Source organism: Etheostoma cragini, chromosome 3, assembly GCF_013103735.1.
Source record: "Etheostoma cragini isolate CJK2018 chromosome 3, CSU_Ecrag_1.0, whole genome shotgun sequence".
Lineage (NCBI taxonomy): Eukaryota > Metazoa > Chordata > Actinopteri > Perciformes > Percidae > Etheostoma > Etheostoma cragini.
The window spans coordinates 6,952,377-6,970,011 of record NC_048409.1 but is presented as its reverse complement, the minus strand read 5'-3'; the positions used below and the strand labels follow the sequence as shown (position 1 = coordinate 6,970,011).

At 39.6% G+C, this 17,635-nt stretch overlaps 1 protein-coding gene across 2 annotated transcripts in view; it reads right to left on the bottom strand.

Annotated features, from left to right (window-relative positions):
• The window catches only part of pitpnm3 (PITPNM family member 3), a 98,616-nt gene that overhangs the window by 38,704 nt on the left and 42,277 nt on the right, over positions 1–17,635 (bottom strand). For both annotated transcript variants that reach the window (XM_034867174.1, XM_034867175.1), the window contains exons 4-5: positions 2,779–2,849; positions 2,410–2,630 (exon numbers count right to left, since the gene is read on the bottom strand). In XM_034867174.1, the coding sequence (XP_034723065.1) occupies positions 2,410–2,630; positions 2,779–2,849 (292 nt within the window). The remainder of the gene's footprint in view (positions 1–2,409; positions 2,631–2,778; positions 2,850–17,635) is intronic.

Below are 17,635 nucleotides of genomic sequence, written 5' to 3'. Positions count from 1 at the left end.
ACTGGATGTTTTTTCTTTTTCGGACCATTCTCTGTAAACCCTAGAGATGGTTGTGCGTGAAAATCCCAGTAGATTAGCTGGGATTTTCTAGATTAGATTCTCTTGACCATGTCTACATGCCTAAATGCACTGAGTTGCCGCCATGTGATTGGCTGCTTAGAAATTAAGTGTTAACGAGCAGTTGTACAGGTGTACCTAATAAAGTGGCCGGTGAGTGTATATTCTCAATTAACCTTCACTACCTTAGCCAACCAGGCATATTTCTAAATTATTTCTATATTTCTTGCAGGCATGCATTCACACTAGGCAGATTCACAGTAAAATCCTGTGAAGTCTGCATAATACTGCTTAATAGGAATTAGGGGTGTGTGTCAAACTAGTGAGAATGTCGGTTGAAAAGAAAAACACAACAGAAGCAGGAAGCGTAGGCGGCTGTGGCTCAGTGGTAGAGCGGTGGCCTGTCAATCGGAAGGTTGGTGGTTAGATCCCTGGCCCTGCAGTCCCATGTTGAAGTGTCCTTGGAAGAAGAAGCTGAACTCCCAAGTTGCCCCCGATGCTGTGCTTCGGAGTGTAAATGTGTGTGAGTGTTTATCTGATTAGCAGGTTGCCTTGTACGGTCAAAGTGTATGAATGTGTGTGAATGGTTCCCACACTACGTAAAAGGGCTTTGAGTAGTCATTAGGACTAGAGAAGCACTGCATAAAAACAGTCCATTTACAATCAGGACTCTAAAATGTCATAAAAACCAATAAGGGAAGCAATTATGAAGCAATTATGAGTGTGTACACTACCAGTCAAAATTTTGGAATCACTTAGACATTTTCATTGCACTGCATTGTAGACAGATTACGTTATGTGGTTACATAATTGCAAAAGGGTTCTCCAATGTTTTTCTAGCTGTTTTTTTTTAATGATATCAGATTAGTAAACAGAATGTGCCTTTGGAACATTGGATGAATGGTTGCTGAAAATGGGCAATGTAGATATTGCATTAAATATCAGCAACCCACTCAAAACAGCTGGTATTCTGTCTACAAGAGAGTGGCATGGAAATTTGTAAGTGTCCCCAAAGTTTTGACCGGTAGTGTACATCTTGGACGAATCAAATCCAATTGATATCTGATGTCTAAAGCAAAACAAATCGCCTTTTTCACAGGAGGCATTTTGACGTACGGTAGGAAAGCACAGATGTTTTTAATAGCATTAACTCTGTTGTCCCAGTAAGCCACGGCAGTGTGGCATCTAGTTCACCCAGAGTGTGCGCCTCATGTAGTTTAAGTCCTGCAGCAGCCAAGGTTTGAATCCCCCCCATCTCTTTCCTACCTTTCCTGTCTATTCACTGTCACTATCAAATAAAGGGAAAAGCCCCAAAAGCCTTGTTCACACCTGTGTTTTTCCTACTCTGACACGAAAAACTCTCTTCTGTGAAAAGAGCCTGTGCAGCATAGAGTTAGTTTAGGCAGAGCACTGAAGTGGTCGTTCCTTTTGCTGTTCCATTCATCCTTTACAATCATTCACCAGCTGCCTAGTAACTTCCAATCACATTCATGCAGGTGTAGGTCAATAGAACCTGACACTTTTCACTATTACACTGCTCATTCCAAAGCGCCCTCTACCAGCCCAACCTCCTTCATCATGTGTGAAGCTTTTGTTATTTGTTGAATTTAATCAAGATTTAATGTTCATGTGTCCGTTTCCCTTGGTGATGCCTGGATTCTTTGAGAGCTGAGAGCAGAGCCCTTCCACCAAACCTCTCAAGTGTAACTACATCAGAAAGCAGCCTGTGGAAGTAGCCACTTACTGTGTACACATAATGGCCTCTTAAGTGACACTGAAATTAGCAGTATTTCTTCCTATTGCATTAAAAGTGACAGGAAGAAGGCGGGAATAGTGAACTCATTAGCTGTTGACATGCAGAAAGCATACCATAATGTTCAATAATGTCTTGCTCATAGCCTAGCCTTATGTTTGTGTTAATTAATGGATAGTTGTTAGCCAGCTAGCAAATTTTTCTTTAGAACGAATCATTCCTCCGGGCATGTTTTGGAGTTACTGAACATCTTCAGATGCAGTAGTACCACCTACAATGACTAGATTTCCAACAGGTGTCTCCTTTTCTTGGACTGTTTTGGGAAATAAATGGTGTGGGGTTCATAGCCTGTCACACTTTACATGGAATAATGTGATCATAGGTCCTTCAGCAACCCAGGCATAGGAAGACAACATATGGGGATATGAACAAGGTGAATGAAGTATTTAAGCTGTTGGCCAGCTTTAATGCTTGTTCATAGTAGATTATTCAAGCCTCTGGAATTTTACTGGAGGGACAAACAAAAGACTATTGAACTCTTGAAATGACAAGTGTAAAGAGGGCCAATGAGGCCTCCCTGTTCTGGCAACAGCACTCACTTGGACAACAGGGAGAAGGCTTCAGCGCACACGGCCGGACATGGCACCAGCTGGATCTTCACGTGTTCGGCAGTGGCTTTGAAATGCGCCCATGTCACCTTATCCAGCACTGACGTCAGGGTGGCCACATCACCGGCCTTTGTGCTGGGGTCTCCGCCTGCTGTGTCCAAGATGTTGCCCCCGTGCACCACTAGCAGCAGCACATGCGTCTTACATTTCCTCTGCAAAAGGGTTCAGGTAGAGTGGAAAAAAGAGACTTTAAAAGAGAGACATAAAGTGAGTGAAAGAATAGGGGCATCATTCTGTGAAAGCAAAACAAATAACTGGGTACTGCTCATAATACTGAGAGGCTGTTTATAATGATCCTACCTCTATGTCCTCCAGTCCTTCTATGCTGCTCTGAGGGGGGCAGCGTGGACCCCCCAGCTGGTAGAGACCCTCTGTATTGGATAAGTAAAGAGTAGAAAAAGGAAGTGGCAGGAAGGAAGGAAAGAGGGAAGAATACAGAGAGAGAGAAAGGTCACTGCAGAAGCCACTTCACCCATATGCCTCCATAACAGAAGCACAAATGGATATTGATTGGTGAATATGGTCAATATTACTAATGCCTCTTCATCTCTCTTCATTTGTACTCCATACTGGGCGATGGGTTTATGTACCCTTAGGCTCAAATGGTATAACCAGAAGATACAGAAATCAATAGTGACAGTAAACAGCAGGAGTGTGGTTGCATTTCTGCTGCAGCATCTATAGCCATCACATGTAATTGGATTTTAGTTCCTCTGCTGCAGAAGCAACAATAAATTTCTTTTCTAGGGACAAAAGATGAAAGGATGGGGGCATTTTTTTTATCCCAACTACAATCTCTCCCAAGCTCTCTCCTGTCCCTCTTTCTATTTTCTCTCTCCGGGCTCAAGGCATGGCTCTGTGTTTTGCTTGCTCGTTGTTTATTTGGCCTCCTCGTCTGGGACCGACTGCCACGGAAGGCTCTCACAGACTCAAGCGCTGTCATCTCCCTTCTACTCCATTCACAGCACACAGCCTGCTTCCGAATGCTCGGCACACACAAGGGACTCAGCACACAGCACACTGCACTATTTTGGTCACAGAGTAAAAGGAAATCAATAGAGGCAGGTTTTCTTTTTTTCTGAAAGCGAGAAGGAGGTAGGGAAGAAAGGTTCCTCCAAAAACCTTGCCAAGTATTTTAGAGTGAAAAGTTTGCTGTGTGATTCGACAGCAAGCAGATAAACTTGTTTGATAAGAAGGCAGTTGTACTCATTTGTGGGGCTAGATCATTATTGTGTTTTTGAAACCCAAATACACTGATTGACCTGTTTACTATAGAGCTGCAACACTTATTAACAAGTCAATCAATCAATTTGTTGATTGTCTGGGGAATACAAATAAGCAAGTAATTCATCAATTAGTCAATTGACAGAACATTCATTCTGCAAACGTTGTTTTTCTGGCTGGTGTTCAGCACTGCCAAACACACCTTTTCCATCCAATTGTGCAATATGACGGGCTGCTTTCAGATAGATTCATAGTAAATTCATTGTCAGGAAAACGTAGAGTTAGTTCATTTGAGGTGAGGAATAGTTATCAACTAAAACAGTGTGTGTATGTGTGGCAACTCGTGACAGAAACCCAGTCCTGGACAAACAGAATTATTTTAGCTGGGTTAGAGCAATGCCTTAAAGCAGATGGCTGAAATAGGTTTCATTACAAGTTTTTTTGGTGCATTTGTTTTCAGGTTTTGTGTGGTTTTCTTTTTGCATTATTTCTACATTTGCAGCATGTTGATGTATTTGGTTGTGTTGTGTTCATTTGGTGAATGCTGCATGTTTTGTCAAATTAAGTTGTCTTAATTTGCTTGTGTTTAATCTATTTGCATGTGTTTTTTTAAGTCGCAGGGTGTTTGCTTCTGTCAGCCACTGTATTACAGGGACAGGAAACGTTGCAGCTTCATTCAGCTTAGTTTTTAATGTTGCAAGAAGCATTACTGTAAGCGTACAGATCCTGATTCATTCGTACCTTTATCTTAAAGGAAATTCTGTTAATTATAGCAAAACAAAAGAGCACAATTTTTTACAAAAGATAACATAATAATAGTGTATTCAAGCACACACTCAAACACAGCAAACAATATAAAAAGACCTCCATCGCACACATTGTACTAGAAAACGTACTGGCAGCCAATCAGCTGCATACAACACAATGTAGAAAAACTCTCAGACGAAGTAGCAGAGTTTTGCTCACCTCATCATTTTAGAGGGCAGCATGCATGCTGAAGCTCAGCTAGTGAATCTAACAAGTAAGGCATTTGTCTGATATTGAGGGAAACTGACAAAATCCTCTTTCTGTTGGCGCGGCTCAGTGGTATTAACCGGCTCCCTGCAGCAGATTAGCGCTGCTGCAGCAGAAAAAAAAAAAAGACGTCCGTGGGCTTCTCTGTTTTCCTTTCTGGTCCTTCCTCTAAGTTATCTGAGTCCTGCAAGTCAATATGAGCTGTTTTAAAGCTTAGTGGTATTAAGCAGCTCTCAATCTGTGCTATTCTCTTTCAACAAATGGCCTAACCTTGAAAGCACCCTATGAAAAGTAAGCAATAACGTAGTTCAACAGCACTCTGGCCATTTCCAGTGGCTTAAAGTGTAGGCAGGCACACACCTTTGTACACTATACTTTACATGCACACAGAGCATCTGTTATCTACTGCAGTCTGAAATTTTTCTTAACTTATCTGCGAGAGAGGAAGAGAAAATTGACACCAGAATGAGGGCTGGGAAGATGAAAGGGCTCAACAGAGAAGTCAAGTAGAGCTGAATAAGAGAGCATGAAATATATATTGGTCCAAGTTTGGATCCTCATTGTGTGTCATTCTGTCTGCACAGCTATGATATAAAATGTGATTTTTCCTTAAAACTAAGGGTTGCCTCATTTTGTCTCTAGCATGCAGAGTTTTTGTTTTCCGTTTCCTCTCAGGTCTCGACTACTTCTATCACTATCACACATTTATAACCTTTGATTGAACAGATGGGAGAAAAATAAGAACGGGGGATCCAAGCGAGTGGCAGAAGACTGCATTCATTAGGAAGATTTGCTTCCAACTAGAGATTTTTATCCTCAAAAGGGAGAATGAAAATGACAAAATGCCCTTACAATTTCCTAGGGTGTGAATTGACTCATCAGAGAGGTACAGTAATGTTCCTTGAAAGAGTGGGCTTTCAGCTTGCAAATTATTTTTGCCTTTAATTAATATAATGCTACTATTTGAGAAACATAAGAAGAAATGTAGGATCCAGAACAAAGCCTTTGTAGGAATTGATGATGAACACCTTACAGCACAAAGATGTGGAACAATAATCAATACAACTGTACTATACAAGGTAATCACACTACTACAGACCCACAGTATTATCGTGTCTTTATTGGAATTACCAGCTGTGGTTATGAGGAGAACCTCTTGACCTCTTTGCGACTCATTCAATTAACTTGACGACATCAGAAAAACAGAGATAGCCTGGGCTATCGTGTGCTTATCGATGTAAGCCCACGACGGGAAGCGCCTGGCACAGATGCGTTAAAACCTCACTTTTGCTAGTTTGATGGCAGAAAAAGGGTATGTGTGCTGGGCGCATGGTTTAAAGGGTTGTACTTAGACTCTCCATTAATCATAGGTGTGTTCTGGGCGAAACATGCAATAAATCAATCAGAGTGTCCTCTCCCATTTCCTGTAACAGCCAGGCTCGTTCAGACCTAGGAGCATTGCTGTTATAATGGCGGATTTGCTGAGCAGGAAGGAGAGACTCTCAGGAAAAGAAACTGATCTGCTTGTGCGTGAAGTGAAAGCTCGTGAGCAGATCATATATGGCAAGAGCACTATGCCACCAAAATTATTTCAATTTGTAATGTTTATATTTTTTATCTTTTGCATGTTTTGTGTGTGTGTAAAAGAAAACATGTTTTTGTTGGTCAATGGTGCGATCACTTCCCGCTGCATCAAGATAGAAATAGGCCCAGAATGCATCTGAAAACGTCTCCCTGTTAGACCAGCACGCCCATGGGCGCACAGATAGTTGCAGGTGCATGTGCATTTTCAATTTAAACGACGTGAAAAAATTATTCAGTTTATCAGAGCATTTAAAAAAAACTGAAAACAAATGGAAATAACCCTAATAAGAACAGTACGACTGAAATTAAATGGGGAAGTTGTACGTTGTAAAAAACAAAATAATGAGCTGCATTTTTACATGTTATAGTGTTTATTTACTGCCAAACACGAGAGACTTCCTCCATTGGGAGCTGATATGATAAATAACAAATCCCTTGAAGTTCACTTACCACACACACAAGGTCAATGATTGATCGATGGGTAAATCTGAAATGCAAATTGTGTTTTGCACACCGAAACACACTTCTCTAATGCAAAAATATAGAAATACAAAATAACTAATGTTGATCTAGTGCACGATGAGATGAGAGGCTTTTACATGTGTATGTGAATATTAGGGCGGAGATACTGTAATTGTACAACATTTTGTCTGCTTATCTTTATCAGCAATGTACAGTAACCACTAGTTATACACGTTGTTCAGGAAAGAAATCTTGGTTTGATGTTTTTTAGGAGATATTTTTTGTTGAACATTTGCCTTTCTTTGAAAAAGGTCCAGAGTCTGAATGAAACCAAGGACATCGCAATTGCAAGAAGTGAAGAAATCGTTTTGAAATAGAGGTAAGATGATAGGCAAATTCGACAAAGGTGAAGAAGTCATGTATCACTTGATTAGAAAGTGTGTGCTGAAATAGCCATAGGTTAGGGGGCTCATTTGGATGTATGCTGTCTCCTGACTGGTTGAACAGCCCCCTCTGACCCCTGGCACATTGCAGGCATGCTAACACTCTCAGCCATCTGTTCACTGCTGCTGAAATCTGTGTATGTCTTGTTGCTCTACTATGAGAAGACCCCCAGGAGACGCCATCAGCTCCACTGCATGACAAACCTGCCCTCACAAACACACACACACACACACACACACACACACACACACAAACGCAAGGTAGCCCGAGCCCATTCAGTGTCTGTAACCAGGGATGTGCTAATCTGATACTTACCAAAAACACTGGAATGGACACTTTGACAAATGAACCATGACATGTCAACTGAATTATAGATAAAAGTGGTGGGAACAGTCATATGAAGATATTTGCATTTTAAGAAAAAAAAAAAAACTAAATGTAGGAAAGAAAAAAAGAGAAAGAAAATAAGTATTGGATTGTTACCAGTGTAAACAATCAGTAGTCAGCAACCTTGGGCATCAGTTCCACCATTGGCATGCTGTAGCTCAACCAATAGCACACTAGCCATTCGTGTTAGAGCCCGACCGATATCTCGGCGGGCCAATATTAGGCATTTTCCAAACTATTGGTATTGGCATTTATAATGGAATTTACGGCTTGTACGCTGTGAAAACCAAAATAATGAGCCGCATTTTTACATGTTATAGTGTTTATTTACTGCCAAACCAGAGAGACTTGGGAGCTGATATGATAAATAACAAAGCCCTTGAAGTTCACTTACCACACACACAAGGTCAATGATTGATCAATGGGTAAATCTGAAATGCAAATTGTGTTTTGCACACCGAAACTCACTTCTCTAATGCAAAGATATAGAAATACAAAATAGCTTATAGTGATCGGTTAGATGAGAGGCTTTTACATGTGTATGTGATTATTAGGGCGGAGATACTGTAACTTTATAACAAGTGTGTGTCTGCTTATCTTTATCAGCAATGTACAGTTACCACTAGTCATACACGATGTCCAGGAAAGAAATCTTGGTTTCATTTTGTTGTTCATTTGTTTTTAATAGGATTTTCCTAGTTCCTCTGTCCGTTCTCGGCTTCTGTACCTCTGTTCTGTTGTGACAATAAAACAAATAATTATCATGTTATTTTAATGCGAACTTATAAACAACTACAAATAACTAATGTTAAATAATAAATGTTTAGTCCTTTTATGTGGAAAAGGGGCAGAAACCTCAGGAAGGACAACAAAGGAGGGCTCCTTCTTCAAGGTGGAACAGATATTAGACAGGTAAATACAGAGTGTGCATAGGTGGCAGGAGTATAATTAAAATATGAACAGATTTCATTACAGAAACTAAGTAAAGCAGCACATGGCATATACAACTAAGTAATTATTAGAGATTACGTGTTATACTGTAGATTCATTTATATGGACAAGTTTTTACCATCAGCAGGAGAAAGCTATGTGGCGTTACCACAAAGGATTGTGCTGTGTCCTTTCATACAGTCATTCTCTACCTCCTCCTCCCCTTTTCTCCCCTCCTCTCTCTTCTTCCCCCTGCCTCCCCCCGCTGGAGCTCCAGGCGGGCGACAGGGTTGTTTGGGTGTGATTATCTACTCTCAATGTGAGGTCACAGAGCATTTCTTACTTCATATCCTGCCAGACCAATACGCACATATGCACACAAATGCAGACGTACCCAAGTCATAGTCATATACTGTACTATAGAAACACAGAAATGCGCCACTGTCGCACTGTCGCACTGTTGCTTGCTCTGGAGGAGACTACTAGAACTGTTGGGTCCTTGTAAATTCTGGAGTGTGGTCTATCTGTATAGTGTCTTGAGATAACTCTTGTTATGAATTGATACTATAAATAAAATTGAATTGAATTGAATTAGAAATACAGACACACAAGAGAAAGAGCCTTTAACAACAAAGGTGCAAAAAGATGTAAAAATGAGATATAAGAGTCAAAACAATATTCTCACCATCTGATCACATCAGTATCTCACCACTCCATCTTTTTTGTTTGCTGTCTTTTATATATACATGTATATGTGTGTGAACTAAAATCATGCAATTTGCTGATCAAACTTGAGCACAGTGGTTCTCCACTTCTCAGTGCAGAACAATAGGTTTAAAACATAATTCTGTTTAACTTTCTTCACCTTAGTAAAGAATATGTACACCTCCATTTAGAATTTTCAAGATTACCATATGACCTCAGTCACTTTTGCTGCAGCATCTATTGTTGGTGTTTATTTGAGATCAGTCTTGCTCAGCTAAATTTATGGCTTTAATAATCCTGTGCCCCCACGAGTGTAGGGTGTAAACAACCAACCAAAGAACATCAGCAGACTTTTGCACATTTGTATGCAGCACTGTGTGAGGCTGAGTTTCTATTTTAGGCAAGTTTGTTGTAACTTTAGTCTGACTTAAAGAGATTACTTATTAATTCTCTAAACAGATGAGTGTAAAAGTGTACCGGAACCAACAGTCCAGTATGTTCTTTCCGAGGCCAGTGGGTCTTAAATGGAACAAGACATCGCCGAGTTGAATTCAGGGTCTGTATACGTTTTCTGGAAAACTAATTATGCATTATTATTGTGTTTGCACACATGCTTTGTCATTTCAGTGGTAAGGTGTGATTGAAATATAGCACCTGCTGTATGAGACACAGCTTCACATTGATAATAATACATTAAAAGCATCTAATCATTGCCTCTATTTCATAAAGAAGATTGGCCAGCATACTCATAATGTTTTCATACATTTAAAAGATAAAGAAAGAGGGTCTCAGAGGGTGGAAGATGCTGGAAGCAAATACAGTTTTGAAAACAGACACTGTAGGACAACGTAATGATGTCTCGGTTTAGCCTCTCCCAATATGGGTAGATGCCAGCTTCAGACCCCTACAGACTCCATCTCCATCTTCATCTCCATAACACACTTCATTTGAGGTTACATATCCCCAGTGGTCTATAACAGGGCTATTTTTTCAAATGGGCACTGAGTATACTGAACTTCTCAACCACCACTGATGTGACTTGTAATGCAGAAGCCAAGAGAGTAACTGACGACAGATTCAACAATATATTACTTCTTTTTTCCACACTTTGTTTTTCTGGATTATGGTACTCATGTAAAGTATTATTGTCCTACCGGTATTTTATTCAATGCAGATGTATGTGTTACTCAGCCAAGTGTAGTTTGTAGTAACTAAGCCTACGGGTGCCAATAGATGGCAATAGCTACTATGGATGTAACATGGGTCTCATTTAGTGCTAAGGGTCAACTTTTCAACAACTTGCTTTTATATAGAACTTAGTGGTCCCCTATTACTGTATCTGAAGAATCTTTCCCAAATTTTAGCCTTGGTGCAGAATTACCTTCACTAGAGCCAGTCAAATTCTCTGGGCGGGTAAAGCAGAGAAAGGTGAGGTAACCTTGCCCGTTATGACCTCATAAAGGGCAAAATTCCAGATTGGCCCATCTGAGCTTTCATTTTCTCAAAGACAGAGCAGGATACCCAGGGCTCGGTTTACACCTATTACCATTTCTAGCCACTGGTGGACCATAGGCAGGCTGGGGGAACTCATATGAACTATATAATGTTTAAAAAAAACTCATGAAGGGAAATGTCCATGCAATGGGCCCTTTAAAATTTAAACAAAGAGTTTTAAAGTATGTGGAGGAAAACTTGTGTGAAAAAGATGCGAGACACTTTGACAATGACCCCAGGAGATTCTAACACTGGAAGAAACAGAAGGAGGAGTTGACAAGAAGAGCAGAGCACGGCTGCCAGAGTGGATCTACTCCATGCGGGACAAACACAACCGAGTATTAAGAAAAATGATACCAAATAAAGCGTTTTGGGTTAGAGTGATAAGGAGATTCGTTTGTGGCTAGCAGAGGTTGGCTACAAAGATTTCTACAGCGCAATGGTTTCTCACTTTGATGTTGCTCCACCATGGCACAGAAAGTCCCAGATCTACTAACTGAGAAACTTGTTTAATTTATTAAGGTAAGCTGCAACAATGTTAATATTTAAGCAATTTTGTCTGGATTTTGCTTGCTGATGAATGTTATTAGAGACCGTCAGTTGACTGTGGGTGTGCTGTCAGGGATGTCTTTTGACGTTAATTTTAGGGTATCCTGAGATACTTAAAATTTGTTGTGGTTGTTTTTATGTTTAATAACATTTTTTGTCATGTTCATGCTGGTAATAGCTACCGTCTGTAATGTTAATCAGAGACTGGGAGAGCCAAACTATTCCCTCATATGAAGAGAGCAGCAACAATGACATAGAAGCGTATGCCACGTTATACACAAAAAGGTAGAGATGGGGAGGAGGTGGGTTGCATAAATGCAGCCGCGAGCATTAAGGAGCAAACTAAAGCAGCTTTATGTAGCAAGGGGAGTTGACCAGCTGATGCATATCAGCTGCTACAGCCCAGCTGACGCAGCTCAGTTGTTGCAACCGGGTTAGGAGCATCTTGACTGCTTGGCCTGCAGGAACTGCAGGCCAAGCAGTTCTACCAGCAATTCTACCAGCAATACAATAGTACCTGTATTTGAAATAAATGCACGGTACATTTACATGATTCGAACTGACCCAATGATGTTTGATTATTTCTGACTCCAATGGCTTTGTCACCCTTCTGGCAGTTGTGTTGTTGTGTATGGTGATATTTTTGAAAATGTTTCTTAAAAAAAGGAATGCTCTCTGTCCACTGGAACACTACTGCTTTTCATTTAAAATGTTTTTTTTAAAACAATTATACTTACTATACTTCTAATAACGATTTAGAAGTAAAGGTCTGCCTCTAACAAAAGCCTTCTTCAAATAAAAGCCTGTTACCTTCTTTAGTTCAGTTAATGAAGACCGCAGATTCATTTGAGAAATTTTTGTATTTGTGTTTTTATGTTCTGTGTGTTCATCCGTTTAAATACTACACTGGCATGTCTTAGTACTGACATGGTGAACTTGTTTGCAAAGTAAAAAGTTGCATATTTACATGCCCAGCAGACACAAAGCAACATTAGCAGTCATTTAGAGTCATATTTTTGTGCATTTCTAAAGAATGTAATTTGTTTAGCTGTGCTTTTCATCTGAATAACTCCTCAGAAAAATATCTGAGTCTTTATCTGCTAAATGCTCCTCTGTGTTCACCAGCTAGTCATTACATTTATATGCCGGCTGAGCTTTCCTCTGAAAACAGCTGACTGCTCAGGCCAAAAACAAACTGAAACTAAACAGTAAAGTTGTGATTCATAAAACCAAATCACTGTTCTGGGATACACTTTTGTACTACAAATACAATGGACCTCATTTATCAACCAAACGTAAAAAACAGCGCAGAAATTGGAATAGAAATCAGGCTTCACGTGTGATTCATGAAATGTTCGTATCACACCAATATGAGCATAAGAATGGTCGTACATTGATTAATGCAGCGGCTGTAAATTATTGTAATTTAAATATCACAATATATTGTCGGTATTGAGGCCTCGCCCCTACAATTTCCGACATGGCCTGACGTAATCCAGCTAAGAAGCGACACTTTTCAGAGGTGGAGATTGCAACCCTGATATCTCAGGTTCATTTGCACTAACGTGTGTAGGCTAATATTTTGTCAGGCTGAACACTGGTATTGAAGGCTGTAAAAAGTATGCAGAATGGAAAGAGATCACTGATGCGGTTAAGGGGGTTGCTGTAGTAAACTAGACTCCGAACTTCATTTAATTTTTACATCCTTGACATATGTACTGTGTGTTATACTCCTAATAGTAATATACAGGCTTATGTTGAAATCTCTTAGGCCTCCATGTAGGTGTACCTATATTTAAATAAACACACTAGCAGAATTTATGTCTTTTATTTTACTTGCTGTGAGGGAGAACGTGTGTCCTAGACCACCTCCCTGACCCTGTCTCCTCACAGCAGAGGGGCTGGAAAAACAAGCCAAAATATGTCTGTAAACGGCAGAAAGAAATCTTTCAATTGTGGCCATTAACGTCACTTTAAAAGACAAATGTAAACCTGAAGAATAATACAAAGGTTGTGCATCGTCATGATTCCTGTATTGAATATCATTTCCAAACATAACAATATGCCTTTTAAAAGCGAGGAATAATATCCTGTCTCCTTGGTATATTCCCAGTCTGGGCTGTGCTGGGCACTGCTCTCTAGGCATTGGGTCCATCACTACATTACATTCTGTTTATCGTGATGTTGTGCAGAACCCCACAGGCTAAAACAATGTTGCAGACTTTTTCTGGCATGTAGAGTTGGTTCGCAACCTACACTCACGTTCAAATTGAAAAATGCCTGGCTTTGTGTAGGAAGCAGCCTGAGCATGTTTCATAAATGAGGGCCAATGACTTTGGAAGATTTTAACTTGATATGTCTACGTCAGACTTACTCTTCTAACTCTTTGGACAAACATATGACGTGTGAGTAGTGTATTGTGTGTAAGAATTAAACTGTCCGTAGTCTATATTTTCCTTATTAGGATGATTGTATTGTTGATTGCATCGATTAAAAATTTAAGATAGACTTTAATCCTTTATTCTACCAGGCACTGGACCTACTCTGAAGCACTAAATCTGACTTGTACAGATGCCACAGCATCAGGTCATTACTGCTTTTCGTGAATGGTCTGTTGATGGGATGTGTGGGGGGTCTAAAATATTCACAGGTTATACCCAAGTCTTCAGTTATCACCACCTGACTTTGCACAGCATCCCTGCAGGAGCAACTTCTTTCATCTCTGCAGGACCAGACGACATCCCACGGAAGTGCAGTGATTAAAAGCATCCACTGCAGTTTGTCAAAATTCAGCGCTGACCTTTACAAAGAAAGCAGGTCTCTTTGTCAGTAAACAGAACCAAACAACAAGTGCCATGCTATCAGCACAGGGCCGCTAGAGGAGCTGTGAAGCACAGGAATCCACGTTTTTATCAGGATTTTGCTCTATATGGTGAAACTAATTCTGATTGTTTCTTTGCTGGCATCTTATTAAAATCCATAATGTTTGTAGCACCTGCTGGATTGTGTAACAGGGAGGCAGGATTTTATATTTGGCCAATTAAACAAAAAAAGAGAAACAAAATAGTTCTAAAAACCTTCTATGAATCCCCCCACTATAGGAGTTTGACTATTCTATTAAAAATCACTCATTGCAAGAATCTGATAGATCAGATAGCGTCTGAAAAATACTGTGCTGTTAAACCTCTGGGTGATTCAGTTACTGTGGTTTGATAATCACACCAATGACTTTGATAAATACATGCAAGTAAATAACTTTCTTACAGGAAGAATTCATTAGAATTCAAAGTCTGAGTTGAGAACAAATATGGAAAGCTGCTGAAATATTATTTTTATATATATTGTTTTTGCAATCACTTTTTTTTTTTATTTAAGCAAAAGTGAAAAACATTGGTCCAGATGACAATAAACAGAAAAGCACACTACACGCACTGTAGAAGGCACAGTGCACCTCCTCCACAATCCCTCGCTATGACCAAATGTTTCCATGTCAAAATAAATAGAGGAAATTCAGGAAGGAGGGAGACACAACAAAAACACTACAGCAAGAACGATGCCTGCAGCTCACAAACAAGACACACAGAAACAGACACAGACAAACAAACAAACAAGCAAGAGGCACTGACAGGGAGACTGGCATAAGACAAAAGGGACCAAACACACACAGATACAAGTGAAAAGGCTGTAGCACAAATCTATAGCATGGACTTCAAAGATCCACCAATGCATAGCCAAGCGTCCAAAGTCTTTCCTGGGGATCCATTTATGGGAGCCGTGGAGAGCTCCATATACACAACGTATACAAAGGAAAGAGTCTGTGTATGATGAGAAAAGTCATGAGGTTGTTTCCAATGGGTTGCAATCATTCTCTTGGCCACTGTAAGTCCAGCATAAACAGCATGTTTTTGACTTTTACAGAGCTGGAGGGCTGACAAATCATTCAGAATCAAAACACTAAAAGTAACAGGCACAGTATCATTAATCAGCAGAGATATTTTGGATGCAACATTGTACCAGAACTGAGCAACGGGAAAGAAATCTAAGATCATGAGAAGATATGTACCTTGAGCTTTTATTGGGCAGAAAGTGCATAAAGGACTGTTAATAATTTTAATGTGGTGCATTTTCACGGGGGTGAGATACTGTATGTCCTATGAATGAAATTGTAGTGAATCTGCTGATGGTCTGGATTGTGTGATACTTTTGGAATGCTAGACCATACATCATGCCAGTCAAGATTAACACTTTGGCAGCGGCGAAATCTGCAAAATAATCACTTCACTTTATGACCTTGAGCTCATGGCAAGACTAGGTGTAGCACCCTGAAAGTAATAGCGCTGTCTTGTTTTATTAATTAGAAATTCAGATTTCTGTTTCTGAATATTGTTTATTTCTTTCTTGACTAGTGATTGTTCTAAAGCTATTTGGTCAGTAAAATTAGTTTGCAACAATGAGTCTAAACTGGTGAACTCAGCTTCAAGGTTTTGCAGTTTCAGTGACGTAGCTTTGAGCACATTACAGCAGAATAGTATAGTATTGCTCCTAATAAAAACCTTTTATAGCATAATATCCTGGCAGAGCCAACATTAATGTCTGCAAATTTCTGGAATTCTGCTTTAAACTGAGTGATGTAGAATTAATTTTTCAGTAAAGAAGTATTAAAGCGTCATCTAGCAGCACATTGAGACAGACGGTCTAGGGTGCATGAGGACCCGTTTATGTTCTCACAATGCCATTGGAAGTAACATTGCTTTACAAATTGATTGAAATAATAAAATATATATTCTTGAAAAAGATATATATTTTTCAGAAAAAAGAATAACCCTTAAAAGGTGGGATTAACTGCACACCAAATATATATAAGCCACAAGCTGGTGGCCCATAATTTCAAAGCATTTGTGGCTTGAGCCTGAAGCCCAGTGACCTTGGCAGTTGACCGGAAAGCCGCTGAATTATGATATACCTCCTCCCTGTCCTGTTTACTTCAAAAATATTTCTACCGCTCTGTGCAGAAACCGCATCCGTCTATTTTATTGTCTGGAATGATTCTTTGTACAACACTCTAACAGATCATTTATAGCCTTTCTTTGATTTACTGAAGTACGGGAGAAGCTTGTTCTCTCAGAAAGGATTAACAAAAGTCTTTCTATCTGGGACTGTGGCAAAAACAAAGATCAGCGGTTGTCATGTTAGTCCTCCGGATCTTTAAATACGAGCCTTGAGGAAGGGTAGATATAAATTCAAACTGAAAACAAGTAAAGAGAGGAAATCCTGTTCATTTGGGCTTCTTTCTCAGCCCCTGTTGTGTTAATCTTGTGCTCCCATTGATTCATGCTCACCTAAAGCATTAATAACAAAATGTTCACTCTCTGCAAGCAAGATGCATACATAATTTTCACTTTTGATTATTATTATTTTATTATTATCTCTCCATAAGTACATGTAGAGGTCCTGGTCATGCGTGGGTATTTCAAAGTGTGTGTGTAATGTGTGTAATAACTAACAACAGAGTGAAAAATGGAATTTGCCCTTGTAAAAAAAGTATGTCTTAATCTTATAATTGGAACTACTTCCCCAGGAGTTTATGGACGGAGCCATAAGTAAAATGCTTATGAATATTAGACGCACACATAATTTCAATATAAATGATGCTGCGTTGCTGCTGGATTTGCTGCATCCAGACAGACAATACAGTTTTTGCTGAGTGCTTACACACAATTATCAAAACCTTACACTCAGGGAGCAAAAGATTAGCCCAGATGTGCAACACCATAATCACAATGTCAGCCTCATGCTTTTTGCAAAACAACACACACGGTTGTTTGCAAAAAACTTTCCACACTTTATACATTAGATACAGAAGAATATCATGATGTCACTTCCTTGCTATTTCAAAGCACTGACTGTCACATGACCACACCTATGAGCCAACATGTGAAACAGCCATCAAGTACGTAAGCACATGATTGCTTAATTGTGGACACAATTGTCCTCAGTAAACTTAATACAACTGCCACATGGCTTTGTATTGTCATTGATTACATCCCACTTTGCAACACAGTTATACAACAGAGACCCTATTTGTTGATATTGATTGATTTCAATATTGATCGATCCAACACCAAAGATTCTTTTTAATTTACATTAACATTAAAATAATGTTTCCAAAATTGTTTCAGTGGTTTATTAACTTGTTTGAATGAGACATAGGAATATTGGTAATGGTAACAGTAATGGACAATTACGCTCCCAGCGTGTAGGGGGAACGAAGAGGAAAAGTGCTTTGGTGCCTACTGTAAAGGTGCTGGTTGACAAGTAGCTAATGCTAATGTGCTATTCTGTCTATAACGTTAGTTAATTCTTG